General features: G+C 49.4%; 2 protein-coding genes across 5 annotated transcripts in view; one reads left to right on the forward strand and one right to left on the reverse strand.

Moving 5' to 3' along the window:
- Positions 1-22303, reverse strand: part of LOC122370930 (dixin-like) — a 44818-nt gene that overhangs the window by 22310 nt on the left and 205 nt on the right. For all 3 annotated transcript variants that reach the window (XM_043346879.1, XM_043346881.1, XM_043346878.1), the window contains exons 2-6: positions 11152-11284; positions 10296-10683; positions 9473-9590; positions 3017-3096; positions 2598-2760 (exon numbers count right to left, since the gene is read on the reverse strand). In XM_043346879.1, the coding sequence (XP_043202814.1) occupies positions 2598-2760; positions 3017-3096; positions 9473-9590; positions 10296-10683; positions 11152-11276 (874 nt within the window). In that variant the 5' untranslated portion in view covers positions 11277-11284. The remainder of the gene's footprint in view (positions 1-2597; positions 2761-3016; positions 3097-9472; positions 9591-10295; positions 10684-11151; positions 11285-22303) is intronic.
- On the forward strand, positions 18015-20323 carry LOC122370931 (lysosomal acid glucosylceramidase-like). 2 transcript variants are annotated; one of them, XM_043346883.1, is made up of 2 exons: positions 18021-18619; positions 18671-20323. In XM_043346883.1, the coding sequence occupies exons 1-2, from the start codon at positions 18034-18036 to the stop codon at positions 19573-19575; spliced, it is 1491 nt and encodes a 496-aa protein (XP_043202818.1). In that variant the 5' UTR covers positions 18021-18033; the 3' UTR covers positions 19576-20323. The 2 variants fall into 2 exon arrangements, with proteins under 2 accessions (XP_043202817.1, XP_043202818.1); XM_043346882.1 differs by having other exon boundaries at positions 18015-20323.

The following is a 22303-nucleotide window of genomic DNA, read 5'->3' on the forward strand; positions in this document are numbered from 1 at the left end:
CTACATACGCGCCGGCCGAGGGGGGGGGGGCGGGTACGACCCCCCCCCTCGCCGTTTCGCCCCTGGTGGAGCTAGCGCGTCGCGGAAAAACGAGCGTGTGCGCCGTTACGGGACGCAGCGATTGGTACCCGATTTTAAGGTCCTAGGTCAACCGGTGACCTCTGAGGTCAGGTCAAGTGCCCCAGGGTACGGTTCAGTTTTTGGTGAATAACTTCGCAAAAAACGGCCGCAGAGCCGCGATTTTGGCAGCATCGTGTTCGCCTCGCTCAGGCGCGTCGAATGATATACTTTTTGTCCGGGTCAGGTCAAATTGGGGTGTTGACCTCAGGTCAAGGTCAGGTCAGCACCCCCAGGTCACGAAGTTGGTCGTAAGAGGTCATGTCGCATATCATTCGATTCGGCAGGTCTTACTGAGTCCATTGGTGGCTTTCTCGACTCGCTAGCTCAATTTGATCAAGAGTTATTGACGAAAAACTAATATGACCTTGATGACGTCATAAATGACGTCACGCAAGGTCAACATTGCAAAAGTGACGCATCTAACCTTGCAAGGAGTGCATCAAATCACGATTCTGTGTGCTTGAGATAGTTGGAGATCGTTCCCGGCGCCAGAATAGCAGTTTGAATTTTTCCCCATTGACTTATAATGGTGAGGTCACGAAAATGACCTGACCTCATATGACCTTTAGGAAAAATCCGAGATATACAAGTTGTGAGACTCATAATGGATACTAGATCCTGCAAGTTTCATTTCCCTGTGACATCTCCTCTGGCAGTGAGGGCGTTGCGAAGTTGCGACATCTGAAGACCGTGCAGAGGTTCACTTATGACGTCATAGGTCAGTGACCTGACCTGACCCAAAAATGCGGTTGGTGTCAAAAGATGCGGCTTGGATCAAAGGTCAGGTATGCCAAGTTTCAGCTCTCTATCGCCAGCGTGTTCGGAGCTATCGTGAAAAAAAACCCTATGGGGGGCGGCACCCGCCCCCCCCCCCTCGGCCGGCGAGGGCTAAAACGGGATGCCCGACACCAGTCAGCTTTGGGTCTATCACTTCGCGCTTTCGCACGTGTGGGCCCACTCTATTGCGCTCGCTCGTTCATCACCACAAAAGGACGGCGTGCATATCTAATTCAAACGGTATGCATACAAAGTACAAACAAATGAAGGTGCTTTCGGCCACAGGGTAAGTGATGTTCAAGCTAATGTAAAAGGTTCCGGGGAACAATTTCAAAAGAACATGTGCAACTACGTCCTAGAAATTATATTTCAAACGTCCTCGTGATTATTTTCACTTGGTTTCATGTCAGAGATAGAAATTAGAAGCTCAAAGTCTGCGAATTCAACACCACGATCATGTCTCACTCACCCTTTACAAAAATTTGCAAATATTATTGCCGTCTATGGCTGTAAAAGCAGTTTCGGTCACACCCTGTCATCAGTTGCATGTAGTCTCGCAAGATTAAGCGGTAGGTTTTGCACTTTTATATTTCCGGTTATATCTCAGAAACTAATCGATCTACAATAAAGCCATTTTACACGATCATGGCCGGCTTGTTACCCAACAAGTCGATCGCATCTTCAACCCTTAAAAGCTTAAGACGACGAAGATATAACGAAGATAGTTAGTCTGAAGTACACTAAATTTTCTAGGTGCAACACCTACCGTTAAAACCCGCGAGACCTGTACATTGCGCAGTGTGTACATCTGGGAAGTTTAAATATTCGCACTACATCTCCATCATCCGTCATTTTCCGTAATCTCCATCATCTGTGACCGTAGACTTTAAAGCCTGAACCGCAATACGCGATTAGCATGAATCATTACTGGTATCAATAAACTTTCGTTGAATCGTGTGAATTTCAAGTCCTACCGAAGAAAGTGACGGTCAACGGAAATTAAACCCCCGAACGTTACCATTTCAATAAAAAATCAACGCCCAACGGTGCGTTGGATTCAACCACAACTTACATTTTCAACGCAGGAAAACAGGTAAACAGAGGTTGAAGAAAATACAACTTACCTATATACAACTTTTGACAGCTACAGCTCACAAACGAGTAATTAGTAATCCAATTTTCTGATTTATGCTTGTATAAAATATAACTACATTTTTAATCAGCTGGCAAAAGCAACTTTTGATTTTCTGTGGGTTTACATTTCAATAAAATTGCCCAATGTCCCATTGGCAATGTCGCTAGTTGGCATTATCCAGCAGCCTCTTCCTTCGCCCGGTGAGACGGTAGCCGACCATTCCACCACCAAAGCAGTCTCACTCACCGTGCTCAGCAGCCTCCTCTGCCTCCCAATTACCCTCACGGACCGTGGAATTAGCCGCTCACCGGGACAAGAGCGGTCTGATCAGTCGCCCTCCCGGCCTGTGTAGGAAGCGGCAGCAGCAGCCTCCTCTGCCACCCTCAGAGACGGTGGCTCACCCTCCCGGGGCGTCGCTCGTCGTGAGTCCCTCACCTTACCTGTCCGCTCGGAGGCGCCACTGTCGTACGGCGAGGTGCGATCTCACTCACCCGCAAGTCCCGTAACCACCTCCTTGCCACCTCCCCACCTTACCTGCCTGTTCGGTGAAGCTCTGATACCTCACCTGTCCGCTCCGTGGCGCCACTGTCGTAGGGCGAGGTGCGCACGCTCTGTGGTTTGTAGTGGGCGGCCAGCGCCAGAATCAGACGCATCACCGCCTTCAGATTGCCCTCGATCACCTCCTTGCTGCTCACGTGGTGCATACGAATCCGCTTGGCTGCCATGAACTGAGGGAGGGTGGACCGGTTAGTGATGCAGATATAAACGTTGGAACGGGAACGTCTATCAGTGCTCGCCTATCCTATGATGAATTGAGTGATCGAGCCACATTTGGGAATCAGCGTTGCTTCAAACATCTGGCAGCGCCAATGCAGCCCAAGCGACACGTTTCTCCACAAATCAAAATTCTAAAAGTTTGTAAAAGCTCTAGCCTCTACCCATGGGAAAATCCACCGTAGAGACGTTTTAGACGTTTGATGTCACCTGAAGTACGCGTTCGACGTTTTCTCGCATCATCTGCGCCGTCTCCGGTAGCCGATAGACGCCGGCAATCTTCTCACCAGCTGCCAAGAAAAGCGGGACTTTGTCAAACTTTGTCATTCGCGCTATACTGGCTTTACATGCATTCCAACAAGTTGTAAATTTCCTTTTCAAAGCGTAAAAGACTCCAATATAAAGACACGAATGAATATAGATAATTGCGTTGAACCGTCTGCAGAATAACTGAAGCTAGATGTACATAATTGATAGTTTTAGATATTTAATTGAGTATTATATTATAAAATATTAAATACCTACAGTTACTTATGAACTACTTTAAAAATCAATTTGTGCCGGATTTTATTGTGATCTGATTACGTCGATTTCAACTGTGACTAAAACGAGTTGCTTTTGTGAATCGACTCTCCATGAATGCATATTGCATATATCTATAGAAGAGTGGTTTCATCTCAGGCCATTGAAATATGAATGGCGCGTATCGTAAGTGCAACGGAACGATCCGTGTTTACAGCATCCGGGGATTAAAACGTTCAACGCGTTTTGAGACAGGGAGTAGGGACTGTCCTTACGTTTTAACCCGCGACCACCTGGGGGGGGGGGGGCGTCGGATCCGACCAATAACTCATGAACCACTTTCGCTATCTACTTGAAACTTGGCATACCTTCTCCCCCATCAATTTGACGTCTCCTGTGCAATTTTTAAGAAAAAATTTCCATTTTTTTAGATATATCGATTTTAGTGATGTAACTACATGGCGTTTTTAGTCAAAAAGTGGTAAATGTTTAAAAAATCGCCAAAAATCAGGGTTTAAAGCAAATTGCAAATTAAGGACATGAAAAGACGCAACTCAACGAGTTCTTTAAAATGGCTATCTCGGATTTTCCATAAAATGCGTTTTTCATCCCTAAAAATTCAAAAAACTATATTTTTGGAAAACAGCTAATAAAATCCAAAATTTTGGGAATTTCCAAAAAACCGGAGTGTATGTTGTAGAGCTCTATTAGAACATTAAATGCCCCAAATTTCAACTTTTTATCTTGATTTTTGACCCCCAAATTGTAAAAAAATAGCTCCAACATGTATAGGGCATGGTGACGTCATAAGCATTTTCGTGAATTAGAGGTATTTCTGAACATCGCATGTGAAAACAAATGGCACCACTAGATTCCTGGGACAAAGCTCGTCTAGAAAAGTGCATTTTTATGTCAAAAATAAAAAGTTGAAAAATTGACCTTTTTTCTCAGCCCTCGTATAGTATAAACGATTTTTTATGCTTTCAATGCACACTTATCACCAGCACAGTGACTTGGGGTCACATATAACCATTACCATCGGATTCAGCGTGAAAAATAAGCCATAAAACATGTGTCGCACACCCATGTAGCAGAAATTGAAAACCGTGACCTTTCGTGACCTGACCTGACCTTGACCCGTACTTAGTATGACCCCTATACACACATGGTACCTTCACTAGGCCTTTGAGGTCATTTTTGGTGAGTTTCGAGCAGCAGCTATCGATTCCGCTGTTCGTAAGCCTAATCATGCAAAACCCCTGAATTTGACCTTTGACCTGACCTTGACCCGAAAGTTGACCTCAATCTTAAAATCTTAACCCGCGCCCAGATGGGGTCTGCCGAGCAACGCGGTCTGATGGGGGGGGCCATTTTGGCCCCCCCCCCCTCAGATCTCGAGAACCACGCAACATAGCGACAAGCGGTAAACGGTGTTGGATAGCCCCAACGGGGAACTACCTTGTGACCCAATTTCATTGACCTCGGTCAAACCGATGACGTCACAGGTCAGGTCAAAGGTCGAATTTTCACCGTTTACAGGCATTTCAAGAAATGCGTAGTAAAATCGTGTAAAATGCATTTCATTGAAAATCATCGATGGGGAAATGTTCTTCAAACACATATTTTGCTATTTGAGGTCACTGATACCAGGTCAGGTCACAGAGGTCAGGTCACTGGGGGGGTCACAATATGAAAGTGTCGTGTGATACATGTTTTATGGTCCATTTTACATGACAAATGCGATTATGTGGGTCAGACAGACTTTAGGGCCAGCTTAGGTCACGTTTTGGTCAAGGTCAGGTCAAGGTCAGGTCAAGGTCAGGTCAAATTAGGTCAAATTTCAAAGTTGATATTTTTGCATAAAATGGGTATCGATTCGATGCAGCTCGTCACGGGGAGTTCAATGGTGGTCTCCGTTTTGCGCTACGAGGTCTAGAATTGCTAAAAATTGAGTTCAAAAATTTGACGTCATCAATTTTTAGCAGTTTTTTTGCTATAACTTGGCCAAAAAAAGAGGTATCGATCTAAAATTTGGTATGTATATCGAAGAGCGTAGGGACTATCACATATATTCCGGTTTTTTCGAAATTCGAAAAAAATTTGGAAATTTTTTGAGTTTTTCTAAAAAAATCAATTTTTTTGATTTTTGGGGGTCAAAATCCCAAAATTTCGAAAATCCGAGATAGCAGTTTTGTAGCGCCGTCTTTTCTCTACACAACCACATAAAGAACTTTAAAATTGCTTGTTAACTGTAGAATTGGTGAGCGTTTCAAGATGTCATGTTTTTTGCTCATTTTTGCTCGAACATGACCTCAGTTTGACCTCAATAACTCCTGACCTGAGGTGACCTGTGACTTGAAATTTTGTGTGAAGGTGTCAAATTGATGCCCGGTAAGGTACCCAAAATTTGGCGGCGCTGCGCGCCGCCGTTTTCTCGCTATTTAAGAAAAACCACAGGGGGGGGCCAAAATGGCCCCCCCATCAGGGCGCGGGTTAAGAGTGCTTTGGGAAGGTCTCGTAGAGACCTTTCGAACGCCGCCTCGCGGGGCTCGATACGACCATTGGTTCTCGAGATAACAGGGGGGGGGTCGGATCCGACCCCCCCCCCCCCCCAGGCTGTCGTGGGTACGGAAATAGCCTAGGCGGTGCCGGGTTAAGTGGTCTTGTGAGAATGTCGCATTTGTCTGTCATTTGTATGTATGTACCTATACAAACGCAAAATTTTGCCTGGTCTGGTTCGAATAGTTTTTGGCAGTGGGTCGTCTTAATGTTTGTTATGTTTGAATGTAGGATAAGTTCCCTTTAGGTGCTGATAAACATTTGGTCCATTTATATAAATTGTCAATGACCTAACATACCAAGCTGATTCAGACCATGAATGTCTGCGTCTAGTCAAGTCAGTGTCTGACGGCCGAGTGTTGTGGTCGATAAGTCGAACAGGTGTCTGCTGGTGCCTCTGGTCTGTCGGCCGTCTTCCCGTGCCGTGTGCCGGTTCTCACCGACCGCCGGTGACGCTCCGGGCCGGGTCACGCCACAGACGCCTCGCCGGCGGCCACTGCGCCGCCACTGCCGCCAAACAATGGCCCGCGCCACCACCGCCGCCGCCGCCGCCGTCCCAAACGTCCCAACAGGTGGCTGGCGGCGGCGGCCGGCCGGGCGGGGGAGACTCAGCCGCCGCGCCGGGCCGGGCCGGACCGCCGCCGGCACCTCCCACGGTCGGACGCCGTTTCCGCGCCGCTGGCACCGTTTCCGGTCCCACAGACAAGTGGCCGGCGCCTCAGGGAACTTCTCCCAGCCGTGAAAAGCTTCTGTCCGTGCCTGGCACCTATTAACCGGCCTGAGCAATGCATACTGCAGAGCCAACGCAACGTCGACAAAGCCAGTTCGTCTTACAGGTGTTCTTTAGGTAATCGAAAGCTGCCAGTGCCTATGGTATTCACAGTAGGTAAACGCAGGATAGAACGTGGCAACAAAAACGACCCTTTCAGACCGACTGGAGCCGTAACTGACCCGTCTCCAGAAAACGATTTAGCATCATGGCCTGGCCGAGCCTGCATCTCGGGGAAAGGTTAGCGACATTCCCATCAGCCCTGCGATCTATCCCAAGGACAGACGGAGACACTGCCGGATTTCTTTTGACCGCCAGCCTCCCCGGTACCGGGGCCCGACCGACCGGCGCACAGCATGGCGCCGACACAGCTGGCGGCACGGACGCGCGCTGAAGCGTGGGACCCCACGACCGGCCCGGATCCGCGAACTCAGCAGCGTCAAAACCACGGCAGACCGAGCGCAACGCGCCACCGAAGGCGTCCGGCTCGGGCCACTGGCTACTGCTACTCGGGCAGCGCGTCACCCACTGCAGTGAGTCAGGCTGAGTCAGGCTCGAGCAAGTGAAGCACAGCCGTGCATGCATGTACAGCATGGCCGAATAAGGCACAGTATCAAATACCAAGCTAAACGTGTGTTTTGGAGGGTTGGGCGATGAGCATGGATGCGTACTGCATGCTGCTTTTTTAGAAACGATTACCTACTATTTAGTCAAATGCATCGCAGTTCAGTTATGCATAGACAACTTACTGGAAATCCCAGCTAAATTTTGACCACACTGTGTGTATGAGGTCCGAGTCCGACCAGCCCACAGACCTGGCACCTGTGCTGTCCCCATTCCCTGGACGAGAACAACAAAGACGACTGCGGCTGCCTTTATGATGCTGCCCACGGCGATTGAACGGCCACCACAGCCACCGCCCCCTCCCCCGCCCCCACCGCCTCCTGACTCATGGGTCACCGGCCAGAGGTCGCCACTCTGGGAACCAAGGGCGGCCCGCCCTCCGTCCTGAACGCCGATAATGGTCGATCTATCCCACATTTAGCGGCAATTAAGGCCGCGATAATATGGACGCCTGTCGATTTCTGTGCCGGGGCAGTGCCGATCGGGAGGCGACTACGTCCAAGGCCGGTGGCTTCTGACAGCGGGTGCCTGACCGGGCATGTGGGGTCGATCGAGCTGGGTTCCTGGGGAGCCGGGAAGCTCCGGTGGCTGAACCGGGACCAGAGGAGGCCGGGTGCCAGACATCTCTGCTATACTACGTTTCTTTTTGCTCCGTTTTGCCCTCTATCCATTATTTTGGTTTGATTTTACTCGGTTTTAAGTATCAATATTGTCTAGCTCCCTCGCGTCATCTGACATCAATTGGCGATACCAACTAATGACAACTAATGACACCATGCAACTTGAGAAATTAAGGCACGGCACCGTGCCTATACAGTGATGCGCTCCTGAGCGGGCTGTCTGAGTAGAGCCGTATCAATTGGTAACTCATCCAACACAGCATAGTTCCGGGTGATCCCTCCAATAGATCAACACGTCCGTTGTTATCCCCTCCAATGGACTAGCACGTGCCCCTTTCATTGAAGCGACAGGTGAAATCTACAATATTGACCAATGACCAGCGCATGACACTTCCCGTTCCCATGGGCCAGCACGTGGACTTTCAAATAGACCAGCACGAATCCCATCTATAAAGGACTGACAGGTGAATCCTCCACTGGATTGGGCCGACAGGTAGACCCGAGCCAAACTCCCCCAATCTCGAATACCGCCTCTTTTGTCGAGATATCTGACGGCCATACGGCAGCCATCGATACCACCCGCCAGCAAACGGTCGGCTTATCGGGACAGCGTGGCATGGTGGGCCAAACCCGCCGGACACAGCGTCACAAATCGTCCATTGGTAGCCGTTTTTCGGGCCGGCCTTCGCATAGCCGCGCCGGCCGAACGCATTCCGTCGGCGGGCCGGCACGGTGGGAGGGGGCGGCGGGATGGGGAGGTGCGGGGTTGATGGTCGGTGGGACGCCGGGAAACGCGCCGGGAGCGAACAAGCCGCGATCGCCGCCACAGACACAGCCGGCCAATAACAAGACAGAAGTCAGACGCCGGTGTGGAGGTTCAGATGCCAATGCCGAGCAGACGCCGGGGTGTGTGTTGTGTAAGGTATTTGGGCACCTGGAGCCCACAGACAGACGAACAGATGTCAGGGTATATGAGACCAGACGCGCCGATAAAAGCTGAAATATGTAGGCAGGCACGAAAACAGGGTAGGCAAGGGTTTGAAATAACATCATAGCAAATTCAAACGAGAGGGAGAGAGAGAGGGGGGAGGAGAGAAAAAAGAAAGAGAGGAGATGGAGCGCAGGAGGGGAGATCCAATCTATAATAAGTGAGAAGTTCGTGATGTATCATGTCCCCGCCGAGTGCTATGATATTTCACGGCGTTATATCCGTATCCGATTTGTCTCGTGCCGGTGACGTCCGCTTGGCTAACGGCGTGACGGACCGGTCTCCGGTGAAAATGTCGCGCACTGTGAGACATTTTCGACAGAGGTTCGCTGGGGAGACTTTCATCGCGTCATGAGCCGCTAGTTCGCAATAGAGAGAGAAAGAGAGAAAGACAAGAGCAGCGAGTGAGAGAGGACGGTGAGAAAGGAGAGACATCGAGAAAGAAAGTGATAGAGAAAGACAGAAAAGGCATTGGCCAAACGATCAAACTCGACATGATAAAAGTCATAACTAAACGATAATCCTGAGCCATCCAAGCAAAAAGAGACCGATGATAGGAAGGTAGAAAGTAGCGCGGTACTCACAGACGATCTCGATCAGATCGGCGAGCACCACCCCGGAGTGCAGGTCGGCTCGCAGGTCCGTCACCAGTTTGTAGCCTTCCTTCTTGCGCAGCTGAGAGTTGACCCAGGCCACATACGCCTGGAGAAAGGGACAATAAGCTAGTTAGAGGAGTTATGAGCAATCGTGGGATGGCTCTGTAGAGGGCAAGAAGCATGAGCCTGAAAACTGTCCAATTGTGGGAGATGAAGCAGGCACGACTGTCCGGTGCAGGAGATGAATAAGCTACGACTGTACGGTGGTGGGATAAGAACCAGTTACGACTATCCGGTGTTGGGAGCTGAACCAGCCACAACTGTCAAAGTGAGAACAAACGTACCTATAGACAATAGACATACACGTAATACACACATGACAATACTGAACGGAAACACAGCAAACGCATTACAAATGACACGTAACGTGTCACTCCTCACGCACGCTCCGTAATGCGGACTGCGTACTCGTAGAGACGCAGACGGTGACACAGTTTGCGGGCTTTAGAGGGCACCGATGGCCGGGTCGTCAGTTCGAGCTTTGCATGGTTTACCGACTGATGCCGCTGTGTACGGGTCAGGGAGCGTGCAACGGCCGAAATCCGCCGGAAACAGCCATGAAATGAACAATGCAACTGGGACGAAAGGGTATGATGCAGAACGTAGAAGCATACTTATTATGACTGGAGGGCGCACGAAGGTGCCATAATGGCTCGGGGAGAGGCTACGCCGATCTAGAGACAGGTCAGAGACCCGTGGTCGGAGCTAGGTTTTATCGTTGTATAGGAGTCCGGTGTATTTGTGCAATTACCTGCAGCTGCTGGGTCCACTCCATCCAGCTGGACGATCCGGCCTCTGTCCGCGACCCGTCGCCGGTGCTGGAAGCCACAGACGTATCCAGGGGGCTGGTGGCCGGCACGGAGCCCTCCACCTGCGTGGCCTGCGAGGTCATGGCGCGCACGCGGCCGCTGGGCGGCGGCACGTAGGGCGGCGGTCGGGGCTGCGTCGGCCGCAGCACGGAGCGCGCGCCAGCCGGCTGTGTGGTGGTGGTGGAGGCCGTGGTCGCCGGGGTGGGGTAGGTGGAGTGCGGCGGGATCGTCTGGTCAGCCATCGGCGGCGCCGGGTGGCTGGGCGCCCGATGGGGAGCGCTGCCCGGCGCCGGCGGCCGCGGCTCCTCGGCCTCCCTCAGCGCCGCATTCCTGAGACAAAAACAACGACACCAATACATCAGGCCCATGGTGCGTCTGACAGCCCCGGTGCCCGCCCGGCCTGCCGGCACCAGGCGTTTATCCGGGCGTAACAGAATGACAGCGCGTGCGTTATTAAATCAAACGATGAAAAGGGAGGGCCTAATGTGACAAAACGCTTACTGGCTAGCTATCGAACTTGCTTGCGTTGTGCAAAACAATTAATTCATTCCGAGATTTCCGTCCTTCAGGCAAACATTTACCATCCCATGCATTTCAATTAGAATTGGTGAATAGTTATAAATATTTTACGCGCGAAGTTGACTCAATTATCCTATAACCGTTTTGATAGGAAAACTAGGTACTCTGGGCTGACATTGCCTCAACAAAGAGGGCACAGTTTAGGTACGGGTCGTTTGGGTCAGGGTCATGAAATTTCTAGGGAAGGGGTAAGATTGCTTCGTGAAAATGTACGTTTACCTGTTGTGGTTTTCCACTTCTTTTTCTGCTTTCTTCTTTGCGTTGCTTCGGAAGTTTTTGTTGTTAAGCTCTTGTTGTTTTTCTTGTTTTAATGCTTTCCTGGCAGTGATTTTCCATTTAAACATCACGGTAGCTGTAAAACAAATGCATTTTATTTCAGGTCTGTGACGATTAAAATGCACAGACAATTTGTCGTCTATAAGTTATTTGCTCAAACGGTACAGACTGCAACACGTCACAAAATCGGAGCGAATAAGAGCTAGGCAGCTAAGCAATAGGTTAGAAAAAAATACGCGCATAAACAAATGCCTAAGTTAAGTTGATGCTCAGATTTCTGGTCAATCCGCTTGACTTTTTCTTTTTCCATGTTTTAATTAAAAGCAAATCTTGTATTAAACTGTCTGTTTTAGACCCTCGGGTTTGAAATCATGTACGAAGTGCACCGCCGTCCCCGGTCCGCTAATGTGTCGTGGGTCCACCGTCGCCTGTCACCGTTTCAGACGATACGCTCTCGCCCACGCAACCTTCTCGGCAGTACCCCTGTTACCCGAGCTCCCGTCTCGACCGTTTCGTCTGCGCCACCGTCCCGTCGGGTCAACCGTCTCCCGAGCTGCCGTCCCGGCGGGTCCGCCTCTGTCGCCCAAGCTCCCACCCAGTCGTGTCCGCCACTGTCGCTCGAGCTCTCGTCTCGTCCCTGCGGGTCAGCCGCCTCCCGAGCTCCCGTCTCGCCGGTTCAAGCGCCTCCCGAGCTCCCGTCTCGCCGCTCTGTCTGCGGGCGTCGGTGCGTGGCGCCTGATGGCCTGCGCCCGCCATCAACCGACCGCCGTCTCCGTCCGGCGTGGCCGCGGGCCGGGCCGGGCCGTCTCGGGCGGACCACTCACCTCACCCTCGGTAATCGTCGGCCCGGCAGGTGCGTGGGCAGCCGCAGCCACCGGAGGCCGGATGGGAAGCGGGCGGTGTTTGGGGCGGGTGGCAGTGGTACGTGACGCTGTCATGAGCAATTAGTGGGTGCAGCCGAAGGAGAGTAGCTAACGCGCCTTCTTCCTAGTCTAAAGGAAGCGCGTTAGTCAGTTAGTTATGTTAATTAGCGCACTGTGCTTTTAAATGCCTTAGCTTTCGAATAAAGTTCACATAGAGGTACGTGTTGTTTCAATGTTCGACGAATGCAAATTTCACCTGCACGGTTGGTGCTTCAGATTACGCCTATCGGTCATCTCTCGAGAGATGTGCGTGATGGAAGGCACACAGACCAAGAACAAGGTAAACCGCAGGCACTGTAAACAATGAGATAGTCAGATATGCATTTGTATACACCATGATGGATGCATAGGGAGAGATAAGTTCGCAACAAGCGTCAAGCAGTACTCAGCAGCACCAAAGCAATAAACAAGTTCAGTTGAATTGAAAACCGTATCAGAGGAAAGCACGAAACCTAACTCATGTGAAAAGAAGCCGATATTCATCGGACTCAATGCAACAAGGTTGGAAAGAAACGATACACATGCCAAAGCAAGAAGGCCAGGTAGCCGAATTTTAGTTGATAAGCCCCGTTCCCTTTGCCACAGTGGGGCCCAAATGACCTCTCTCTGGCACGTTTGTTTAATTAAGAGAGGCAAATGCCCCCAAAAAATCCTCTCTGGATCCAGTGGCATGCCAGTCTGGCATCAGATGTATCCGTCTAAAATAAAAACATATCTGCTCGTATAAATAAAGTTAGTGTCGTCCAGGCTCTTTTCTCTACAAAATATTTTGTTTGTTTCCAGAGGCCGCCGTTTATTATCCTGAAGATGGCCACAGACGGGAAGACAATACTAGACGCACACGGGTTCTGCTTTGAGATGCTGAATGCCCTATAAAAGGAAAAGTGCGGTTTTAGGTAAGAGCGCATCCATTCCAAGCTGGGAATGGTGATACTGGTTACTAGTTAGTAATTCATGTGAAGTTTTTACCTGTGCATACAATGCTTACAACAATATTAGACGTTTCATTCTTTGCATACGTCTGACGATGAAAAGGCGCATTTAACCGTCTCACTTTGGTGACGTGAACCGTCTCGCTTTGGTGATGTGATTTGGTTTTTAGACACCGCCTACATAGAACCTCACAAGTCACAGCTGTTCAGGGACGGGGGGGACTGGACAGACACCAAATCAATGTGTTACCTATTATCCTGCCCTCTGACTCCCTTGCAGGACGGAGCTGCGGCTACCGTTCGGCGGCAACTGGGGAAAGCGGCTGGAAAACAAAACATGGAATGGCATGGTCGGCATGGTTAACAGATCCGTGAGTTTATATCGACAAACGCTATGTTTACTTTTATTTTATACGCATGCAATTCTATTAATTGTCTTTATGATCACCACGCAGCACGCTTATGAAACGGTAGCGTGGGGGATGTTAATGAGATGTACCGATAAATTTGGTACACCATGCTGCTCCCAGGGCACACAAGAGGCAGCTCCTGCCATTTATCACAGGTGCGAGACTTTCACGGGTTCAATTGGTAGACAGTAGAAACATTAAAAATAACTAAACCACTTCGAATCAAAATGCTCATTTGGTTCGGAGTGTTTGATTCTTGTGTGGTGTTTACATTGGTGTGACGCAGTCTGTCTTAAAAGTACCGCGCAAAGTAACGGTGGATCCATCAAGCCTGACCGAGAAGGGCTTGCTAAATTTGAGTCACCGAAGCAGTTGACATCCTCGTCCATTCCCAGGTCAATTGGTTCGGTGACTTTCAAATTATAGCAGGCCCTTCCCTTCCTCATTCAGGCTTGATGGATGTTCTTGGTGCGGTACTTTCAAGACAGACTGTATGTACATACTTTAAATCTGGCTCCTACATTGCCGCCATTCCGTGCGCGCGGCAGCCACAGGGCCGGCTTTGTCAATATACGAGTAGTAACAGCTTTCATGACTGGATGTGCCAGTAGATTTTGCGGTGATAGTCGGAATGTATGATGTCAGGTGTACCTAACTATAGCGGACTATTTGTTTAGGATTCCCTTTTTGCACCGGTATACCGTCAGACCTTAGATCCAGCTCCGTGTCGCCTGTTTCATGTCTTAGAGGTCGATGCTGATAGGTAGGTAAATAAACAACAATGAACTCGGCAAACAGTGAATCTTATCGATATTTCATGGGATATAAATGTGTTCAAATGTGAGTACGAGTAGATATGTCTCTATATGGAATGTGATACCCGAACTAAGAGTAATCAGTAAATGTGTCATGCGAAGCAAATTCGTATTGACTCAAATCATATGTATTATGATTATGATAGGTACATATGATTATGAAACATATGAAATTTTCTATTATGCTAATAAAATATATCAAGAGCTAGATCGGCGTAAATCTGGCAAAAATCGCCCGCAGTCTGATCCGATCCGGCGTGTGTTTCCAGGAGGTGAATCTGGGCGTAGCTGGCTTCGCCATCAGCCAGGTCCGCGAGGAGGGCATCGACTTCACCATCCCCTTTTACGAGGAGCCCTCTGCCATTCTGATGCCGCCTCCGAAGCCGGGCAGTAAGCTGTTCGCGGTGGTGCGGCCGTTCTCATGGGGCGTGAGTACAACACCGTGGCAGTAGGAGAGTAGTTATTAAAGGGACCCTCCCGGCTCCCACCTTTAAAAAAGTTTATGAATTGGCATGAAAGTGATGTCGCTCGGTTCAGAAAGAGCGAAAACGAATATCTACCAAATTTCACCGAAAAATATTCACCGGTTTTCAAGATATTTGACTTTTACTTTTGTTTACTTTTTTGGGATCTCCGCTGTTTCTAGCGACTTTATTTTAGAAGTGCGGCGTTTGCGGCAGATGTTGCGCGCAAATAGCATATACCACCGCGTGCTACAAAACGTTTTAGTCAAACATTTAAAAATCGTTAGATATCTGCGCTGACGTCACACATTCAGAGGGGTATTCCTAAGCATTAGCCCCTCTGAATCAAAATGCTGCAATTTTGAAATTCAATATTTCCGATTTAAGGCATTTCTCGATGTTGTGAGTGCCGAAACCGGTAATTGTGAGCCAGGGACCCCATTTTGGCTATCTCAACTCAAATCTAATGTTAAGGTGGGAGGGTCCCTTTAACTATAGCGATCACTTTTGTTGAGCACTTTTGGTCCTAAGCATATACTCGTATTGTGTATGCACCGGGCTAAAAAAATGACACTTTGTTGCCCGTTCCTTCACTCCCTCCAAAAGCAAATTCCATCTGGTACTTGTTCTTACGCTCTCCAGCAAAAAATGTCACCGAAGTTGCTCAGTCCCTTACTCATATACAACATAAAAACGCACACTAACCTGGTTTGTGTAGTTCGCAACGTCCGGAAACCGAGTGACCGATGAGCTGGAATGAGAGCCATGCTCCGTGACCGCGGCGGAGTGCAGGCTGCTAATGGGCCAGCGGTATTATATAATACTGAACGAGGCCGGTGTAAATAAATTTTCAAGACCGAGGTCCTTACTGAATTTTTGAACGAGGCCGAAGGCCGAGTTCAAAAATCAGTAAGGACTGAGGTCTTGAAAATTTATCACCGGCCGAGTTTGGTATGTATTTTACTGTATGCCAACGATAAAATAATTGTCTATGTAGACCGAAGCTCTTAGCCGTTTTTTGAACGAGGCCATCCCAAAATGTTGACTTGGTAATTCGTTTTTGACCGTGGTCAATTTGCTTACACCAGTTATTACCACACCCCTCTGGCTAATGTATTTGAATAGGCCAGGCATACAGTAATATATAATACTGAACGAGGCCGGTGTAAATAAATTTTCAAGACCGAGGTCCTTACTGGATTTTTGAACGAGGCCGAAGGCCGAGTTCAAAAATCAGTAAGGACTGAGGTCTTGAAAATTTATCACCGGCCGAGTTTGGTATGTATTTTACTGTATGCCAACGATGCCAACGATAAATTTATTTTCTGGACCGAAGCTCTTAGCCGACTTAGGAACGAGAACATCCCAAAATGTTGGCTTAAGTGCATTCTGGTAATGCATTTTTGACCGTGGTCAATTTGCTTACACCAGTTATTACCACACCCCTCTGGCTAATGTATTTGAATAGACCAGGCATACAGTAATGCGGGAATAACCGACGCTCGGATAAACTCCTGGCGAACAACATCTAGTTCACTATTTTTGTCCGTTGGAACAATAGCTGCAGTGGATGAATTAGTTGACGGATCCACTCGCGGATTTTCACTGATAAAGGAGTAAAGGAGAAACGGGAACTTGATTTGATTTTACGAAGGAAAGAGCGCTGATATGTCGGAGTTACTCGTGGTACGCAACCTTTTCGTAAAGCGACCGATTCCCCCGTCCCTGAAAACTGTAATGTCTTTCCGGCATGAAGACATGGAAGAATTCCGCTACATTCTTAGTTCTGTATTGCAATGGTGAGACCTGGCAGCTGTCATTTTACCAGCGATACCTACACAGTTATCTATCTCCCTCATAAGTCGTGTTACATAACTCATGCTTTTTATGTGTTGGGTTAGCATAGCATAGGTGTAAGTTATGCATCACGGCTATTTCCAGATCCTAGTCAAATGTCTTGAGGCCGTTTGTCGGTAAAAATGAAAAAAGAAAACTCTTTGTCAGGAGACATTGCAAGTGAGTAAAAGCCAGGATACAGCTCCATCCACGTCATACTTGCGTCAGTTGGGCATGGGTCAGATCGCTGCACAATGGTGACGTTCACTTTTAGTCCCCAATAATAAAAAACCGTCTGCCAGCGCCACGATAGACGGACCGCGCATTCATAAGGCTGCGCCGTGTGGCGGGAACATCTGCAGGCGGAGCTCTGTGCCGACGACGCACGAGCAGATAGCCCCTATAACCCGGCAGTTGCTTGGGTATTTCGCCACCCGCCGTTTGCTGGGGGGGGGGGGAAGGCGTTAAACGCCCCCAGCCGATAACTCGAGAACCAATAGGCGCAGCGAAACGCACGAGGCGGCAAACGAAAGAACGCGACGAGACGCTTCAGATGAGTACTTTAAAAATTGAATTTTGAGGTCACAGGTCGGGTCAAGGTCAGGTCAAACACCTGAAATCGGGCTTTCAGTAGCATGGACTTCAGGACTTCGCAATGGGCGCCTCTCGTCATAAACTCTGTCAAAACGGTACACAATCCTTCATATAAGGCCTACAAGAGTACAAGAGTATCAGATCCATGTAGGGGTCAGTCGAGCACAGGTCAGGGTCAAGGTCAGGTCAACCGGGTAGGCACATATCCGGTCCCCGAAAATAAAAACTGATATTCGCAGCCTGTGACACATTTTAATGGGTAATTTTGGGGGTAGATCACGATGGTGACATTCATTTTATCATATGTGTACGTATTTGGTTCAAAAAGTTCAATTTAAGAAATGCATGCATCATGGTGGTGAAGTAGTCACGAGAAATTGCTAAGATTCAGTTCAAGATTTTGGACAATGCAGAACGATAATCAAAAATCGAAGATAGCCATTTGATTGTTCATGGTATTGGCAGTCTAATGGCGTTTACGACATGTCTGTATCAGTATGTCTATTCTGTGATTTTATATGATTTTTTGAACATACGCTGTTTTTGGTCGAAAACTGAGAAGTCATGACGTCACTAAAACCTCGATATCTCAAAATTTTCCGACCGATTTTTTGTTTAACTTTGTCACAATATACTTCAATCAATGCCGTACAGGTAGCCAAATTTTGGCGCGCCTGCGGCGCGCCGTTTTTATGCTATCGCGGCGAAAAAAGGGGGCGTTTAACGCCCCCCCCCAGCAACTCGCGGGATAAGGGCCGGCCCACCCAGCCCCTGGGAACGCGCCACCTGAGCCGGTCACAAAAGGCGGCGTCCGGGCCAGGCCGCCGCCACACCCGCGCCCCGCTCCGACCATGTCCCGCGCGCTGCTGCTCTGGGCCGCCGCGCTGCTGGCGCTCAGTGCCGGCGCCGCCGCGCTGCCCTGCTCGCCGCTCACCTTTGACGAGGACAGCGTGGTGTGCGTGTGTAACGCCACCTACTGCGACACGTTTCCCGAGCTGACGCCGCCGTCCGGCGCTGATGTGCTCGTGGTCACCTCGTCCCGCGGTGGGGACCGGTTCGCCGTGACCAGCGCCCAGTTCGGCCCGGAGGCGTGCCCGCCGGAATGGGTCACCGGTGTCCGGGTGCCGCAGGCAGAGACCCGCCAGCAGGTCAGCGGGTTCGGCGGCGCGTTCACGGACGCGGCCGGCGTCAACATCAACAGCCTGTCTCCGGAGGTGCAGGATCAGCTGCTGCGCGCGTATTTCGCCGAGGAGGGTATCCGCTACAAGCTGGGTCGGGTACCGATCGCCGGCACCGACTTCTCCGAGCGACCCTACTCGTACGACGACAACCCGGGCGATGAGTCTCTCGAGCAGTTCGCCCTTACCGAAGAGGACTTCCTCCTGAAGATCCCTCACATCCTGGCGGCGCGGGAACTCGCTCCCGACCTGCAGCTCTTCGGCTCGGCCTGGTCGGCGCCGGCCTGGATGAAGACCAACAACGACTTCATCGGCATAGGCTTCCTCAAGACTGAGTACTACCAGCTGCGGGCCGACTACATCGTCCGCTTCCTGGAGGAGTACGTGGCCAACGGGATCCCGATCCAGGCGATCACCACGCAGAACGAGCCGACCAACGTACTGAACACGTACGGCTTCTGGAACACCATGGCTTGGACGCCCGAGATGCAGCGCGACTGGGTGCGCGACAACCTTGGACCTACCATCCGCGGCAACGCCAACTTCTCCGACACCAAGATCATCATCCTGGACGACCAGCGCATCCTGCTGCCGGACTGGGTGAACACGATCCTGGACGACGCCGACGCCGCTCAGTACGTGGATGCCATCGGCGTGCACTGGTACCGCGACGGGGACGCGCCGGCCTCGCTGCTCACAGACACGCACAAACTGCACCCGAACGTTCCGCTGATCGCCACCGAGGCCTGCGAGGGCTCCATATTTGAGAAGACGGTGGCACTGGGCGCCTGGTCGCGCGCCGATACCTACGCCGCCGACATCCTGGACGACCTAAACAACTGGGTCACCGGCTGGGTCGATTGGAACATCGCGCTCGACATGACGGGCGGACCCAACTGGGCCGGTAATTATGTGGACTCGCCCATCATCATAGACGCGCACGGCGACCAGTTCTTCAAGCAGCCCATGTACTACGCGCTGGGCCACTTCTCGGTGCTGCTGCCGCACGGTACGGACATCGTCGCCATGGAGGATCCGTCCGACAGTCTGAAGGGCGTGGTCGGTCTGCGTGCGGACGGCCAGACGGTGGTGACGCTGCTCAACAGGGCCGAGGAGGCGCAGCAGGTGGTCGTCACGGACGCGACTCGCGGTTCCGTCAGCCTGACGCTGCCCGCCCGCAGTCTGACGTCCGTTCTGTACGCCACTGCCGACTAAGCGCCCAGCCGTATACTGTACGCCATTTAATTTGGCGTCAATTTTTCTAACGACAATATGAGTGGACTTTTATCGGTTATGATACAGAAATGAGTTACCTCAGTAGGTAGTTGTGGTATTTCTTCAGTAATCAGCTTAACGGTAGCCACAAATGCCAGCACTACCTACAACTTATGGTCAATGGTGAACGTATCGATGGGCATTCATTATTTGCCCATAGATATTCACGCCTTGCAAGGAACATAAATCTCCTTTTAACGCGTTAAACTAAAATGGGCAGCCTGCTTTTACATTGCTATCCAGTAGATGACAAACCTTTGATGTATCATTCTTTATTTTGCACATGCGTGAAAATTTCACGTGACAAAAGTTAAAGTTTTCATGCTCGTCAGAGCTGCGCTGACGGACTTATTTTCATTGTGATTCCCAGGGATTGATAAGGGTGCATAATGTACGAAACGAATGTCACGCATGTTTAAGCTCATACTTACATATATGGCAAAAGTCAATTAGTCAACGCGTTTTGGTCCTAATATAAATTATTTTGAATCATTGACTTTTGCCAATATGTCGCGTATTTTCAAAATGTGTGACCTAAGGTTAGGTCAATTTTGCAACCTCTCCATGATAAGTAAATGGGATAAAATGAAACGTAGGTACTCTTTACGAATACCATTCTAAACGCGTCGACATCGTCTAAGAGGTTAATAGGTATTGAATATTTAATCGGTAAATTGGACCCATGACCCAACCTTATAGACCTCCGAGGGCATTTTAGGTCATGAAAGTTAACTAGCAGTTTTACGACAATGACTTTTGATAGAGATATTGTATAGAGCGTAAAAACACATACCTACGGATCGACTGCGATAGTGGACGTAACATGACCTTTTCCGGTCTGGTCATGACCTCCCTCGTGCTTTGGTCAATTTTTTAGTTGCCTTTATTAAAGGTCAAATTATAGTTGATTCGGTGAATCTCGATGAGAAGAACACGGTGCCGATAAATTCGACGACATAAAAACTTAATCCCAACAGTTTGGACGGTACTTTGTGACGGTAATGAATTTATGAAAGCTTTAGGTACGAGTATACCAGTATGCGGCAATTCATTGCATACAATAAAAACATTAAAATGGCGCTCTGCTGCCTTATTTTTTTTCAGTGAGGATGAGCGGGGTGATTGTCTGGGATCTGAGGCAACGTGGACATTTTAGGCCCACGAACCAGATTTAATTGTCTTTTTACCTTTAATTTGACCACATTTTGGGAAGGATGTGATTGATCGGTTTTAGGGTTAAACGATTAAATCGATCGTTTTCAGGAGGGCCTTCTGTCGGATTTAGTGGATCAGTTAACTATAGGCCCCTTTTGCTATTCCCGTAGATAGTGAGGATTATGAAACTCTAGCCGGGTCCGGAACTCTCACGCTGTTCCAACTAGAGGTGGAAATGAATATTAGTCATTAGTCAAAAATTAGTCGACTAACGTTAGTCAAGCGCTTTTTTAGTCAGTCAAAAGTCAGTCAACCAAAATATTTGTTAGTCATTAGTCAGTCATTAGTCAAGGATTTTGTTGCATATTAGTCGACTAATTTGTCGTAATTCGTGAGGTGACTTAGCCCGCGCTCCACTGGGGTCGCCGCCGAACGCGCCCGACTGGGGGGGGGGGTAAATTTTACCCCTCCCCCTGTTATCTCCCGAACCAGGCGTCGTAACGGCCGACATATCTTGCGCCCGCTTCGCATTGCGTTGGCCATAAAATGATTAGGGATAAACTTTGGGATCGATTGGTGTTTTTTTTTCCGGTGTCGATCCGACGTCTAGAAGCGCTTTGATGAGTAACTTGTAAACGGTCACAGGCTGTACTTTTAACAGTTTTCGTTTCAGCCAGGCATAGAATGTCGTTGGCCCAGTGCCCACCATGGCCAACATCATTGGCGGATCCAGCCCGACGTTTTTTTTTTGTGGGGGGGGGGGCAAATGGTCGAAATGACCCCTTTCTTTCCATGCGCCGCCATAGGCGTAATATTAAAACTCGGGTCTTTTTGGGGGGGGGGGGCAAACGGGCTTTGGGGGGGGGGCAATGGTCCTAAATGTCCCCCTGGATCCGCCAGTGGCCAACATCCCCAGCTGCTGATTGCACTGCTTTGTTCATTGCTGATTGCGTTCATTGTGGTCAAACATCACAGGTCACATGCTCTGAAATGCTGAATGGAACGAACATTAAAATAAAACATGGTGTTGGTCATCGTTTATATTTCTTAGCGTATCGGCAAATTTTTATTTACGCAGAGCTAGCAAATTCCGAAATTTAGTCAAATATTAGTCAAAATCAAGAAAAGTAGCGTTAGTCATTCAATAGTCAGTCAAGCTTTTTGAGACGAAAATTTAGTCAGTCAAAAGTCAGTCAACCAAAATTGTCATTAGTCATTAGTCAGTCATTAGTCAAGATTTTGGAAAACGTTAGTCATTTCCACCTCTAGTTCCAACCGACTTGGCAGTGACAAGGCCACGTGCCTTTTGTTGGGAGTTTCGCCCGGATGGAGCTGGTTTAAAACGCAAATACCTTGCTCCTTTTTCAGACTGCTCACAGAATCCTAGTGAGATGAAATTTACGGCATTTATCGTGGCGCAATCGGAAAGAAATATAACTCATGACCGCTCCCTCTCCACGTTAGCTTATACCTACCGCCCGGGCAGTAAAGCTGAAAAGGTACCACTGATGTC

This window comes from Amphibalanus amphitrite, unplaced genomic scaffold (genome assembly GCF_019059575.1).
Source record: "Amphibalanus amphitrite isolate SeventyFive unplaced genomic scaffold, NRLGWU_Aamphi_draft 001185F_arrow, whole genome shotgun sequence".
Lineage (NCBI taxonomy): Eukaryota > Metazoa > Arthropoda > Thecostraca > Balanomorpha > Balanidae > Amphibalanus > Amphibalanus amphitrite.